Source organism: Larus michahellis, chromosome 1 (assembly GCF_964199755.1).
Source record: "Larus michahellis chromosome 1, bLarMic1.1, whole genome shotgun sequence".
NCBI lineage: Eukaryota > Metazoa > Chordata > Aves > Charadriiformes > Laridae > Larus > Larus michahellis.
In genome coordinates this window covers 167,929,092-167,944,504 of record NC_133896.1, presented here as the reverse complement: position 1 = coordinate 167,944,504, position 15,413 = coordinate 167,929,092, and the positions used below count along the sequence as shown (strand labels likewise).

The following is a 15,413-nucleotide window of genomic DNA, read 5'->3' as shown; positions in this document are numbered from 1 at the left end:
AGCTATTTGAAAGATAACCTGATGAGTCCCAGCTGCTTCCTTGGCTGCTCTGACAGATACCATTGGACTTTGGCTCGTAGACATGAGAGGGTTTTGTAAAACTGGTCCTTTATCACTTTTGCCTAAGAAAATTGAAATTTTTGAAGACCTCTTGAAGATGTCTGAATTCTTGAAGACTTCTGTCAGAAAAGCAAAAGTTTGGCATTTAAAGCCGAAGTGAATTGTGTAAGCTTGTAAGTTTATTGCGAATAGTTCCTAAAAGCACTACAGTTTATTTTAAGTCTCTCTTTTTTTCGTGCTTTCTGGGGTTTATTGCTTACACAGCAACGCGTTGCTTCTTTTCCCTGCATGTTTCACCTCCCCACCCTGCACCCCCCCGGGCCATGTGGGGGTCTCCCCAAACGGTCCATGCCCACCTCCCAGCCCCGACGGGGCGGTGTGAAGGCACCGAGACGCGGGCGGTGGGCAGCCGGGGGCCGGGCCGGGGGAGGGTCCCGGCGGGGGCGGTGCTGGCAGCTTCCCCCCCCCCCCCGCCCCCGGCGGCGGACGCGGGCCCGACGGCGGCGGCTCGGGGGCGTCTCAGCCGCGCTCCCTGCCATGGGAGGGAAGAGCCTCAGCCTCGGCGTCCTCAGCCTCGGCGCCCTCCTCCTGGCCGCCGCCTCCGGGGGTGCGGAGCCGCCGCCGAGCTGCGAGAGCGTCCGGAAAGTTTTCCAGATGCGGCAGCTCGGTCCCCTCCGAGGCATCCCGGAGTCCCCGAGGGCAGGTAAAGGGACAACCCGCAGGGAGCTGGGGGGGCAGAAGGGGCGAGGAGCGGCGGGGGCCCCGGGGGCTTCTCTGCCCGGGTGCGGGGAGGGCGGGTTTGACTTTGGTGCCGCTGACGGTGATGAGCGGGTGGTGCCGGCGGCGGGGCTTGCCGGGGCTCGCCCGCTCCAGCTGCGGCTCCGCTGGGCACCGGTCGTGCCTCCTGGGCCGTCCTGCCTCCGCGCTTACATCGGGGGTTGATGGGGTCTTTTTCGTGGCGGGGGGGATGTCCGTCTCCTTACTCGAGTGAGAAAACGCTCTGCAAAAGCTGGAGCACCCCGACACCTGCCTAAAAGCCACTTGCGCCCCCTCGTATCGCGTGGGGCACAAAGAGAGCCAGCTTCAGCTGGTTGGGGGTGTCGCCGTGCTTTCAGCTGTCTGTGGGCAGGCACAGGGACATCGGTGCCAGTGCAGACCCTGAAGGGACAGGGAGAGCGCCGAACTGCGTCTTGGACTGGTGGAGTTACTCTTGTGTGAAATGAGAATGATTTACACCACAGCGAGTGGTGGATCTGCACATTTTGTCTACTGGATGTCTGCCTATAGCTGTAACTGAATGAAATTCCCGGGAAAGTAATGCCTTAAATAATGGCAATTTGAGTACATCCTAGCATTTATATCAACAATGAAACTTTTTTCAAGCAGATGCTAAATGACGTGACAAAGCATGTATGTAATAAGATGTACCTTCTTAGATTTGGGGTTTCTTTCCAGCCTGGTGAGAAACTCAGTTGATTTCAGTGGTGCTAATCACAGAATTAAAATTTAGGTATTTTTATGGTCAGGGATATAGCATTGGAAAAACACCTTCCCCCCCCCCCCCCCCGCCCCCAATATCTGTAAAGTATGTTCATGTTTAGATGACATGTTAACTAGTAAATGTGAGTCAATGCTGTCATGATAGAAAATGACTTCTCAGTGCAACAAAAGCTAAATTAACATCCCCTTCACTTTAAACTATCAATAGCATCTTCCTTTTTTTTTAAGGTAATCTGTGTATTTTTTATTAACTGCAAGTTGAGATAGGGCATACTATTTTCATTCCTAAAGGAATAACTTCAAAATACAAGTTTTTAATCACTCTATTTTAAAACATAACAGATAATCCTAAACTTAACGGGCTTAATATTGCAAAGTGTAGTTTACAAATCAAAGTACTATATTTAGGCTACCAGTACATTTGAGAACTTGCATCGTCTTCTTACATTGTCCTGAGCTAAAGGTTATATTATTGTCTTTGCTAAAAAGAAAATAAACACTTTAATTGGAAAGCCTGGATAGATGGGTACTGTGCAAAGGAAGATGTCTGGAAAGTGAAATCTGAGTCAAAGCCCTGTCAGTGATTTAAATTTTTTGTGCTGATAATTTGTGTCAATTATATCAGTATGAATGGTATGGTAGCAGTTTATCTATATTCTTCTCATTCCACAGTCTAGCGTAACTATTACACTTTCTCTGCCATTGTCATTTACTTTGATACCATGGATTCGCTTGTATACTGGGGATAAGGAGGAATCACGTTGCCTCAAGAGGAAAGAACTACAGTACTTTATATATATTTCTTCTGCCCTCCTCTCTGATTTCCTCCCTTCCCCTATAATATTTTTATAACACCCCTCTCATTTTCTTTTTTTGACTTTTCTGTATTTGCTGTTCCTGAAGCAAAAGCTGGTTTTGAATTAGAAGAGTAATAAAAGAATTCCTCTCTCCGCTGCTGCCCCTGCAAACAGCAGTCAGCAGGAGGTGCGGTACAGCTGTGTGGTCAGCAGCCTTCCACCCTTTGAAGGAATTGCATTGCTGGGGGCAGCCTGGAAAACGCCAGCCCTCGAGGAACCAAGTACAAGCGTCAGAGTTCTCACTCTGACTAGCTTTGATCTCAGAGGTACATGAAACAAATAATTGCGAACAGTAAAATCTATTCAGAATTGGAGATGACAAGAAAATGGGGATTAAATGAGTATTTTAGAAGGTTTAGATGTGATTAAAGGTATTCGTAGGCTGGAAACATAATGCGAAGAGGAAAGAAATGTCACTTTTGCTACTGATCTTCTATATTCAGCCTTTTTTTGAGGCAAGAAATAAAAAATATTTTAAAATCTCATCTGATGGCACTTAGAAAGGCATTTGTGTGTGAAACACACACAAACACTTTCCGTAGGTGTCCACTTGTGGAAACAGATGTCAAAGCTGCCTTTATAAGGCTTAATTTGGTTACTTAAATGTAGGCATCTGGCACCATTTGAGTTTCCCTAGAGTCTCTGGAATATCCCCATGGGGCTGGCAGATGCGATACCTCTGGGAGACTCGTGTCTTTCTGGAGTGGCAGTGGGTGGGATATCTGTGGGCAACTGCACTGCACGGCCAGGACAGCCAGTGGCATCTGGGAGCTACTCAGCTATCAAATGTTAGATGTCGACTTCAGAGTGAACTGCATAGGTCCTTTGCTTCTATCGTATTGCCTACATTTCTTTATTTTAGGGGTACTTTAGACTTAGCTTGTATAAGGACACCTTCATTTAAATGCCTTAAGCTGAACCACACCTTTTACATGGAGAAGGATCACTAGCTGAAAAAATGTGGGAATGTTAGCTGGTGTATGGATTTGTATACAGTGGAAGGCTACCTCTATAGTCAGAAAAATTATAGGGAAGAAGTTGGCTTACGTTGGCCTTGTTTTCATTGCTTATGTAAAAATAAGACTGTAGCATTCAGAATTGTATTTTTTCATCTTCTTAGTAGTAATAAAGAATAAGCAGCCTTATATCAGTAAATCATGCAAATTATAATTCTGTTTCATTTGAGGACTGCCATGTGTCTGTATTTTGAATATATGTTAGCGCAAAACACTGTGCATTATTTTATATAATTAGCTTTGCAGCCATTGTATGTAGTTCATGTATCTTTGAAGGAGCAAAAATATCTCTATCATTATAAGCAAAAATGCTAGATACATGCATGAAGGTGATCTTGAGGGGTATGGGAACCACAAATTTGAGTTTGTGTTATCAGTCTCATAACAGGATATCATGGTGCTGAAATTGGCAGCTAATAATCAAGATAAATTAATATCTTTAACAAAACCAAGGTTTTTTATTGCTACCCCCCAGCAATGAAGAAACCTGACTAGCTGTGCTCAATCTTTTGTAGCAGTGATTTGTGAACTATAGTACAGAGTTATGCTCAGCCCCATCACACGCTGCATTGAAACATTTATCACTTTCATACTGCTTTTAAATGTTAGTTGCAAAAATACTTTGTTTTTTACTGTCTGGTTCTGTGCTACAAGTGTGATAGTGTTGAGGCTGTCCAGAAAAACCTCACTAATTAAAAATCCTAAAAAACCCTTTTCATTATATGGGCAATCAAACAATATGCGAAGCATGAATTAAATACAAAAAGGCCACAAAGGTTTGGTTTGGGTTTTTTTTTGTTTTATTTTTGTATATACACATTGTTTGGATTATTTAAAAATAAAATTGGTTTCTGCAAAATACTTCTTTTAACATATTTTTGTTTCCTATGCTCAGTTTCTGATATTGCAACATAAACCACTTTCTTGAAGAATTCCACTCTTACCCCATGTATGCTAGTAAAGCTAGAGTTTATAGCTGATTTCAGCAGCTCATTTTTCAGACAGATGGGAGCTCTCAATTCTCCTTGTTCTTTTGGTTGCAAATAAGATTTCTTCTCCAGTTTCCTTCTCTTGGAATCTGTAGAGCAGCAGAATAGGATGTGACAGTAAGCCAGTCACCCTTGTCTTCTTGGCAAAGGGCTTCCAGTAGGTACATCGGCAAACAAACTGTCAGGCGCTTCTGTTTGCACCAAAAAGCTGAATTCCATGGCTTATTGAAAAATGTTACATTTGCTGGAACTGTAGAATCAAACAGTTCCCAGTGAAGTGGAAGAAAATGCTGGAGATATTTTTTCCAAGTTCTCAGCAGGTTTTTTGGTGTTTGTGGTTTGGTTTTTTTTTGTTTGTTTATTTGGGTTTGGTTGGGTTTTTTTGTTCGTGGTTTTTTTTTTTTTTCAGGAATCAATCTAGATTTCAGCAACTTTCGGGAGGTCATGTATTCAGCTGTGAGAACAAGAAACAAAGAGTGAAAACTATGTGATTAGTATAAATTTTATTGCAAAGGCTTTTTGATAGAGGATCATTATGCATATGAAGTTGAATAAATGAGGCAAACTATGCTTGAAGGATGAGATAATCTCAGAAAAAGTTGGTGTGCAATGCTCTTTTGTTAATTCAAGTTAAAATATTCTTGCTAATTCAGCTTAATGTGATAATAGAAGTCCGTTTAAAATCCAGATCCGAGTACTTTGATGCAACTACAAAATGATCTTTGAATTTTAATTGGGGTTTCTAGTATGAGTTACATCCAGGTAATCTGGATTTTGGTTCTATCTGAAATCAAATCAAGAATTTTTAATTTTTTTTTTCTTTTTGGTGTGTACAGGCAAGGGCACTTCTAGTTACTCTATTTGTCTAACTGACATTCAGATCTCCGGAAGAGGCTTTAGGTAGAGACAAAAAGTGAGTTGCTCTGTCGTATCAGTTATTGATGTTCATTATATCACATCTGATTTTGTAAGGACTGTTGCCCGCAACATATTTTTGTGTGTGTGAACATACACTGTTGGTTCCTGCATACAAGTAATATTTCATCTCTGGATCCACAAAATGATCACTGTGAAACAATTCTTGAAACATTTTGGGATCTCATGCTGGGTGGAGCAGATTGGCTCATGTCTGCACTGCTAAAGGCTGGTATCCTGTAGAAGGGACCGACTGTCCTCACTTGATGGTGTTTGCCTTTTGAGTCTTCTCTAGATCCAATATGATGCTCTTGTAATGCTAAGGCACTATGGATTTTTGGGGTTCTCCTCGCCTACAATTCAGTCAGTCTTAAAAATAGGAAGGCTTTTCGCAGGCAGCGGGTGTAGTGTAACATGAATGCACGTTTTGTGCCGTGAGCTGTAGCATGGGTGTATGAAGGGATGCCTGTACCTTGCTAGGGTTCCTGCTAGTAGGAGGATGATCTTAGAGGGTGTTAGGAAGGAGCCAAACCTGTACTACAGTGTTGCCTATGGTGTCCTCTGAAAGCAGTATGTGTAGAATAGTGTAGAACACACCATCCCTAGAAGTGCAGTTGGGCACTGCGTTGAGAGAAGTCCTGGCACCACTTGAACAGAGCCTCAGAAAGAGGTGAGATGATAGTTCAGCAGTGCGGACAGTCAAGGCCAGGTGCCTGAGGCTGATCCCTGCCTCTTTTATTTAACAATGATAAAGTACTTTAGTCATAATGATGGTGATTAATGCTAAGTCTGGAGTGGCGCTTGGAACAAAAATGAGTTAACGGATATTAAAGGGCAAGCATGAGAAGGACAGATGTTTGATACAGGTTGCAAATCTATTTTGCAGTAAACCACTGGTTTGAACAATTGCTTCCAGGCCCTATGGCACTTCAGTGCTGGCTTTTAAAAGACTGTTTATCATGACAATCCTAGGTCTGTTTTGGGATTTTTCAGACTCTGGATTTGACCTCATGGACGTATTCGTCTAAGCAGACAGGCAGAAATTTACCACACATCTGGTATTTTCTCTTCCTGGCAAATTGGCGTCCTCATCCTGCGAGCACTTTATCTCAAGGTACTGAAAATATAGATTTGTATGGTTGAGACCATGAATAAAAGTTTGAAATCAGCTCTGGATCTTTTGGAAATAGGTAAACCTATACCTCAGAGTAATTACATTTTATTACTGCTGAACTGTTTTTTCTACACCCATCTAGATGGCTTTCAGTTGTAAAACCTTTCCTGTACTATAACTGTTTATGTTAATATGTTATTACAAGATAAGTTATTTCACTTTTTGATGTCTTGTGATCTTGTCTAAAAATAGATTGCAGCGTAGGGTCTTCATAACTTGGTACTGAAAAGAGCCAATATTTCTTATTGGAGCAGAAAATGTTTTCTCACTGTATTTCAAAATAATTGCTTATTGACAAAATGATTCTTGTGGAAGACAGGAAGATTTTTAGATGTGAAAACACAGAAAATAAGTCTGTGGGTTTTTAACATTGGTTGTACTGAAATGGAACGACCTGGTTCGCTTGCTGGTTTACATACCCTCTTCTGAAATGTTATCCATAAGCTGTTGCTTGTTCTGTAGCTCTCCACAAAGCCCCTCTCTGGGTTTTGAGCAACCGCTCCAGTTTTAGTCAGTTGGGTTCTTTTGCATGATGTGTTTGGTTACTTTTTCCTGACCATTGAAAGCAGCTGTGTTTAGTGAGCTGGAACAGAAGTAGGTCAATAAAATGTACTTTTATATGCATGTGATTAGCAGTCTTAAAGTATAAAACAAAGTTCCTTTAGGATTGGGAGTGGTAACCATGTTAAATAGATGCTGCTTAAAAAAAATGCTTACCATAAAATCAAGGGACTAAAATAATATTGAAGAGTCATATGAAACCATAAATAAATATTCGTTATTATTTTAAAGTTTTGCTAGAATGACTTCTTGCTAAATATCTTCTTGAGGCTATACTAAAGCTCATATTAAGCCTAGGTAAAATTTCATATTAGCTCCTGCTTTACAAGAAGCAAAGCGCAGAAGGCTTAAAAGCTAAGCACTGCCTAACATTTGTTTAAAATATTAAGCACAGTTTGGCTGATAGAGCTAATCTTCAGGTTATTTAATTTTAATACTAAACAAGTATTCTGCATGTGTGAGCCTATATACACATGGAATTGCATGTGAGCAGACGCTGTGTATATTATTTGTTAATAACTAAAATGTAGTAGTATCTTTTAATTAAAAGAAAAAAAACAACTTCTAAAAATTTATTAACTAATCTGTTCAGCCCTGTAAAATGTGAATGATTTTATGTTGTTAGTAAAACTAAATGGTGTATGTTGCAACTGAGGGTAGGTAGCATCAGGAAAACATGGCATCCTTTTTTTTCTTTTTTTATTCTTTTTATTCTAGGAGTAGAAATGAGTTAATCTTAATGACCTTCCTGTGATAAATGCGTTCTCAAATGAAGGTCAAAAAGAAGGAAAAGTAGTGTTGATCAGAAAATCTAGAGCCTAAAGCCAATCAGGAGGATACACAGTTTAACCTTTTACATTTTCAGGGAAGGGTTCAGGGCAAAAGCATGATATCTCTGTGTATATTTAGTGTCACTGACTTTAATCGATGCTAGAAACTAAACAACTATGGCACTTTCCTTAATATCAGTGAAATAATCTTCTCTACAATAACAACTAAACCAAAGTGTATAGTAGCCCTGAAATTACACAAGGAGAGGGGAAATAGATGGGCTTGTATAAAAATTGCCTGGCAGGACCCTGTAGTTCTGTTCATCCACTGGCTGGTGCCTGCCCCAGCTCCCTCGTAGCCTGCATGGGTAAATATTCCTGCCCCTGTGCTGGAGGAGGATGCCAAGTGCCTGGAGCTTGGTGTGGAGCTGAAACATGGCCAGCACGCATATGGGGACTCCGTATCCGGGAAGTGCTTTTGCATTCCACAGCTAAGGTGTGCCCAGACACAGGCAAAGCCCAGACCAATAATTACCAGACAGAATTTGTACTTCCTGAAGAAATCACGAATGAAATTATCCTGAGATCCCACCACTGTGGTGCTGACAAGGTTAAAATTCAGGAGCCCCTTTTCTCTGCTGATGTGCTCTGATTATTGTGCATTGCCCTTCTGCCCACAGCTCAAAGCAGATAAAAAAGCAGCAGGAGCATCACAAGTTATGAATTATCAGCTTCAGGTGAGCTCTGCATACTTTGAAGGGTTGCTTCATTAGTTGGGTTTTTGTTGTGTTGCCTTTCTTGCCTCACGCACACACACACAGAAAGTCAGAATAGTTGTTTGTAATATTTAGAATACCATGGAAACACTTCTGTGATGCTCTAAAAAAGATATACTTGATATTTCAGACCACTATTTAAGATCATAGACCTAGTTCAAAACTATAGTCAATAAAGACCATGATTGATCCCTGTGCGTGTGCCCCTAGAGAACAGCTAGAAAATCTTAAATTCTTGTTGATGACATTAATAGAAAAGTATCCAATTTTACTTTTTTAAAATATCCTTCTAACGCTTTTCACTTCTGCTGTACTAAAATACCTAACTTAGCCCTGAAAAACAGGCTTGAGTGTATTCATTATGTTCCATCTGCAAATTAACAGTTGAACTTTGAAAGATTTTCTGCTTTTAAGACTTTCTATGCTTTATTAATTCTGTTTGTGGCCTTGAAAATGTATTCCATATTGATATGCTAACTTTTTTGTCTAAGTTCATCTCTGGAAAATGTGTATATTGGATACGCCATCACAGCAGAGAAGCAAGTTGTGAAAAGTGCAGCAGAGTATGTGAGTCTTCAGTGTGACACTGCATAGTTCTGTTTTCTTCATTATCATGTTTTCAGCTCATGAAGAACACTGCAAGAAAGTCCTAATGCAGACAATGCTTAGTAAAATTAATCTAGATTAATTTATCCTCCTCTTTGTTGTTTAATTCTAGTTCAAACTGCTGCTGTGTTTCTTAGTCTGACAGATTTGTTGGGCTCATAACAAAAATTTTCTGAGGTAAAGAAGAAAATAAGGATAATTAGGCGTATTAAACTTAAAAAGTATGAAATTGAGAAATATGAAAAATACTGAGAATTGTGCTAGAAAATAAATATTTCATTTTTATATAAATATATAATTGTATTAAATATTTATGAAAGACAGGTACATGACATGAGTCGATCAGGGTTCTCAGGCTGATTTGTGAAATTGGAAGTGAGAAAAGCATGTTGAGAATGATTGCTTCCAGCACCTGGTAGAATTAAAGGATTTGGAAGCCAAAGTGGTCATGAGGAATCTCAGCGCTACTAGTTAACTGAAGGAGCACATTGCAGGAAGAGTGGAGAGACCTTTTTTAGAACAATATAGGAGCAGTGGGTTATCTTGTGGATATCTAGAAATGAAGTAATTTTAGTGTTTTTGCCCTCATAAAAGTGATGCAGCTTTGAGAGAAAGCCAAGCTCAGGGTTGTTCTGAGTTAGCTTCTGTGTCAGTCTCTTAAGTAGGTGCTGAGCATGTTTCTTGACAAAGACAGGCTTTGGGCAAGATCGGACACGGATTTAAAATACAATTTCTAATAGCCCTAGAGGTTTCAGCAACATAGGAGTTCGTAATTTAATCCAGGTGTTAGTCTGTTTAGATGAATTTCTGAAATGATGAATTTCTGCAATGATGAATTTCTGCTGAACTGTTCAGCATCTATTTCTTTAGGGCATCATATAGGACAGAAATATTCTCTTAATGGGATATTTCCATTTTAGAGTCCCAATTCAAATTAATGGATATATTAGTTACCAAATGTAAATTTGAGCAGCAATATTAATAATGATGGACCAAACACCTGAAAATTCATGCATGTGGGTTAAAAAAATCTCTCTGTCTTAGATTTGTAGTATCACAAGTGACCTCCATCCCCCATGCACTCTTTTTTTCGTAAGTCATGCTGGCTAAATACTTATTTATGAAGATGAAAGACTTTCCTGGAACAGTAGAATTGGAGTTTTAAGAAAAAACAATTACTGCAAAGAATTGTAAAATTGCTTGGTTTGTCAATGTGAGGCAAATAGACAAACAGTAATAGATCAGGTTATATGAAAAATTCTTTTGTTTTGATCTCTCTGCTGATTTGTTTGAAGGTTAGTAAAGAGAATTAATATGCACAAATAATGAAAAAAGAACAAATAGAGAATCTGCTTGTAAATAAGCAAACATTTCCTTTTCAGAAAAGAACCTAAAGAACATAATCAAGGGAATAAGGAATACAGTAAGTCTAAAATTGGTATGGCATTGAAATCTGTCCAAACAACTTAATAACATGGTTCCTCTCTTTTACAGTGTCTGTTACATGACTAGATAGCTGCCTGCCTTTTTTCGACACTAGTGAGTTGGTTTTTGTTACAAGCAGAAGATAATATTCAGTAGCCAAAAATGAAAAAAGGCCGTTGTAATGCAATACTGTGGATATTGCTATCAGTATAAACATTTTTTTTCTCTTGGTGTTTGTCAGGTATATTGCTGCTGGCATACTACGGACTATACCTTAGCTTGTCTCGTACTGTGATATTTTTTGTGTAATAAACTCTTTGAGAATAAAAAAAAATAAAATGGGAGGGAGAACTGCGTGTCATACCTGTGGATAGACCTTTCTGGTGTGATGAGAAAATATTGCTGCAGGCTTGTTTATCGTTCCTTTAATTTGTTTGTAGGTGGGTGGTATATTAGTTCAGTTTTCTGCTTGCTGTTTTAACAGTATGTTATTTTAAAATTTTAATTTACTGTAGCTAATATTTAAATTAATTAGTATTCAGTGTGACAGCAAATGTATCTAATCATGAGCAAGAAGACTTAAAAGGATTAATAGAAACTTGCAGTGTTTTATTTCCTTAAACAACGTTAACTTAGATGTGTTTTGCCTTAGAGTAATTGCACCTGAAGGTTTATGTTATATGTACATGCAGCATAACTCACCTCTGGAGTGAGGTAGTATTACCATAGCTTTAATCCTTACGTTGATTTATTTGAGTCATGCACCACTAATCTGTTCTCTCGACCCATTCCCTTGAGTAACCTGCTGTCTCTTTCCAGAACGAAATTTTGCTGAAGCCATCACCGCTGCCCTGATAAAAAGATTTAACTTTTAAACAAGTGTTGTAAGAGTTACAGCTATAGGTTGCAGAAAAACAAACTTTCATGTAGTTCAAGTTCCAGCTTTGCTCGTTTTAACTCCTAGATGTCGCTAGCCTTAAGCACAAGCGCCTGAAGTGGTTGCTTGGGGTCCCATGACTTGGTCCGTTCCCACTGCTGCACCTTCACTACTTTTTACTTTCAGCTGCACTGCAGCAATTGCCTTCTGCAGAGACCTGCACCCAGAGCCGCAAATCTGCATTATATCGCTCTTACGTGATATAGCAGTTTCTGTGTCTGCTTTGATTTACCCTGGGCTGTGATTTGGACGATCACAGGGCATGCCATTATTTTGTGAGGAAAAGTGGGATGAGAGGAGAGGAGTCTTCAGTATTTTGGTGGTGGGATCATGGTGTCTGGGACTGGGAATGTGGGAATGCTGCATAAGTTAAGGATGGTCAGCAGTGCAAGAGCTTAAGTTTGGAGAGCTGGTATGGACTGGGAGGAGGTTGGAGTCAGTGGGGCCAAAGGATTGAAATCTGGCTTAGGGGCATGCAGTGGAGATGGAGGAGAGGGAGGCCGTATATAGATATTACATGGATTTTGAGGTTGTAGAGCACTAATGAACTGTATTTTTAATATTCACAGTAAAAATTTTTTTAAGATGTTCATTAATGTTGCTTGGAGGCAAGTACCTTTGTTAAAGGATGTCTCTGATGTTCTTTTGCATGCATAACAGAAATACTAGAGTAGCTAATAAATAGGTAGTTTAATAGACTGCCTTAATTTTGCAGCTTTGTTTTCATTCTTTGGCTGAATTGGAATGTCAGAGGATGGAATATTAAAGTTTTCACATGGCAAGAGATTTGTAAAAGTGTCTGGTCAGGAGGTGTTACTTAGTTTGTAAATTGTAAAAATGTACATACTGAAGAACATGGAAATTCTATTTTTAAATAAATTATGAGGATAAATAGCCTTCAAAAACATCAAGCTGTATGTGGAAAAAGATATCTTGTAGCAATACTATAACACTTAAGAAATAAAGTTTCTTAATACGTGCAGTTCAGTGATTTATACCTGCTTTAGAATAGAGTTTTAACTTTCTCTTGTGATAATGAAGGTGTTCAGCTTTCTGGACTGTGGTTTGTGGGTGTACTAATCACTGTGTGTTAAACTGCTACTGGAAACCACTTCAGAGAGATTTACAGGGATCTCACTTGGCTTAGTTCATTTTCACATCCAGGAGTTACGTTCTTACTTTTGCATGCTACCATGAAGGCAATCTCAGATTTGTGAATTCTGTACAGTAGTCAGATTTCTTAAAGTATCTACTGCTTTTCTTTTAACAGAATGATATTTACTGCTGCTTATGTCTGTGAAATGGATTTATTTCAAGGCACACATTTTTACCATGGGCAGTAAACTGTTCTCGTGTGTATGGAGTCAAACTTCTGTCTTCATAAATATGGAATTATATCAATTCCTGAGCAGCATTCCTAACTAAAATGAATTAGTTTTCCTGAAAACTTACATTGTATGACCTAAAGCATGAAGCAGAAAAGATCCTTTAAAAATTAAGAGAGATTCTGTAGTATTTAATACTGAAGGTTCAAACATATCCTTCTTCCACACCTGCTTTTGGGTGGAGAGACCAGGAATTGTGAAGGTGGAAACCACTGATACCAGAAGGAAATATTCAGCAAATCTGAGACCATATTATCTGCAATTAACAAGGGAAGTTCGTTTATTTGTCATGGGAATCAAATTACTTCTGTGTAGTATTGTAGAGGCAAGTATTGTAGGATAACTCCCTTGTGTTTTGTTTTGTTTTGTTTTTTTTGGTTGGTTGGTTTTTTATGGTCCATAGAATCTACCTGTTTCATTCTGGTCTTGTGCTTTTCTAAATGTGATTTCTAAGCAGTCTTTTGTATCTTTTCTACCTGTCTAAATATGACACAGTAGGTTCCTGCTTCAGGATTGGGATTGCTGTATGTAAATAATAACATTTTTTCCCACTGTGTAGCTGAAGTTCCAGGGCTAGGAATCCCTTCATTAAGATTGCTCCAACCAACACATGGATAAAGAGACATAAGTTTGATATAATGAATTCAAACATTTTGCCGTTCCTCCAGAATGCCCTTCAGTAGCTTAACTTTTCTTTCTTAGCTTTCTGCAATTTATTATTTAAAACAACTAATTTGCATAAGATAACTAATGGAATATTTAGGGTGGAAAGTATCTAAGGCCTCCCTTTCTTCATAACTATATTCATACTCCCTTATAATTTATTAGAGAAAAATAGATAAAAAAGATTTAAAAGGAATGTTAAATCTTGTAGGTTTAGTGGTAGGGAAATAAAAGGTTAAGTACAAAGAGGTGGTGTAAGAGCTGAAAGCAAGCGTAGAGGCAAGGGCAATGTGGATTTAAATTTTGACATTTGAATGTCTTGCTTTTTTTCTTATGATCATGATCTTCCCTTTTTAACTATTATGAAGAAAGTATGATGCATATACACGTAACCATGGACTTAGACTTTAGTCCACAGAGCAGATAAACAATGTTTCTCATTATATTTGCTAGAAATCTTGTGATATCTTTCAGTGAAACAGTGTATCTGAGAACAGAATTTGGATTGGACTGTGAAATTTTGTATTAATACAATTTATATTCTCACATCTTTCTTCTTTCATGAAATGTTTGTTTCCTCATTTTAGAAAGCATTGTTTAGATACAGTGTAAAAAAGATTTTAAATACCACATGATAACAAGGAAGGTGAATAAGGTATTTTCATTCTTGATCATGCTCCAGTTGAAAAAAATAAAATGAAACAGACAGCCATTATAACAGTAGTGAATTGCACCTCTTGAATTTCAGCATGCACAAAATTTGAAAAGGTGTTCCTTTCTAGGAACGTTTTCCGACCTGTTGGTGAAGTGGTGGATCAGCGTGACAGATGCATAGGAATGTTAGACAGTAGAGAAAGACACAGTAAGAGGGATTAGACTGTAATTTAGGACCGCTCCATATAAAAGTTACTATTACAGCATTCATTATAAACCTATCAAGAATGGGCTTTCCACTGGTGTGTTTGTAATATTTAGCAGTAGTTAGCTCTTTCCAGTCCAAGATTTACAGAAGAACAAGAGTGCCAGCCATGAGCTGGCCCAGCAGTTCAGTATTCTAGATGATCATGGAATGGTTTGGGCTGTAAGGGACCTTTAAAAGTCATCTAGTCCAAACCCCCTGCAATGAGCAGGGACACCTCCCACTACATGAGGTTGCTCAGAGCCCTGTCCAACCTGACCTTGAATGTTTCCAGGGGTGAGGCATCTACCACTTGTACAATGCATATTCAATATATTTTAACAACAGTAGTTAGTAATATTCACAGCTGGAATAAGATTACAGTGTCAGGAGAATTACATTATTGGATATTAATTAACTGTAGTAAGTACTTTTCCCACACGATTTTTGTTAGTATCCCCTTCTATTTTTGTTTAACAGGATGAGATGTCTTTGAAGCTTTGGGTATTTTACGTGTATATACCTATGTAAAAAAAAAAAAAAAAAAAAGTAACTGTTTTCTATGTATTTGTGTGTTGCATACTTATGTTTAGTAGTAATCAATGTAATTATCTCTTTCTCTAGGGGCTGATCTCCAGGTTTGTACTTCTAAAAATCCAACATGCTGTACCAAAAAGATGGAAGAAAGATATCAGACTGCAGCAAAGCAAGATATACAGCAAGTGCTTCAAACATCAAGTGCTACATTAAAATTTTTAATATCTCGTAATGCAGCTGCTTTTCAAGGTAAGGCATTCTGCTTTTTGTTTCCAAACTGCTTCATACTTTTCTTGATTTTCACCTTTGATTAGTTTATGCATGTAATAGAAGTTACGTGTTAA

The 15,413-nt window shown here is 38.8% G+C and overlaps 1 protein-coding gene across 8 annotated transcripts in view; it reads left to right on the top strand.

Moving 5' to 3' along the window:
* Nucleotides 1–539: 539 nt before the first annotated feature.
* The window catches only part of GPC5 (glypican 5), a 735,781-nt gene continuing 720,907 nt past the window's right edge, over nucleotides 540–15,413 (top strand). For all 8 annotated transcript variants that reach the window (XR_012584227.1, XM_074563128.1, XM_074563139.1 and 5 more), the window contains exons 1-2: nucleotides 540–763; nucleotides 15,157–15,318. Coding sequence is in view for 7 of the 8 variants with exons in the window: in XM_074563128.1 (XP_074419229.1) it covers nucleotides 598–763; nucleotides 15,157–15,318 (328 nt within the window). In the remaining variant the exon portion in view is untranslated. The remainder of the gene's footprint in view (nucleotides 764–15,156; nucleotides 15,319–15,413) is intronic.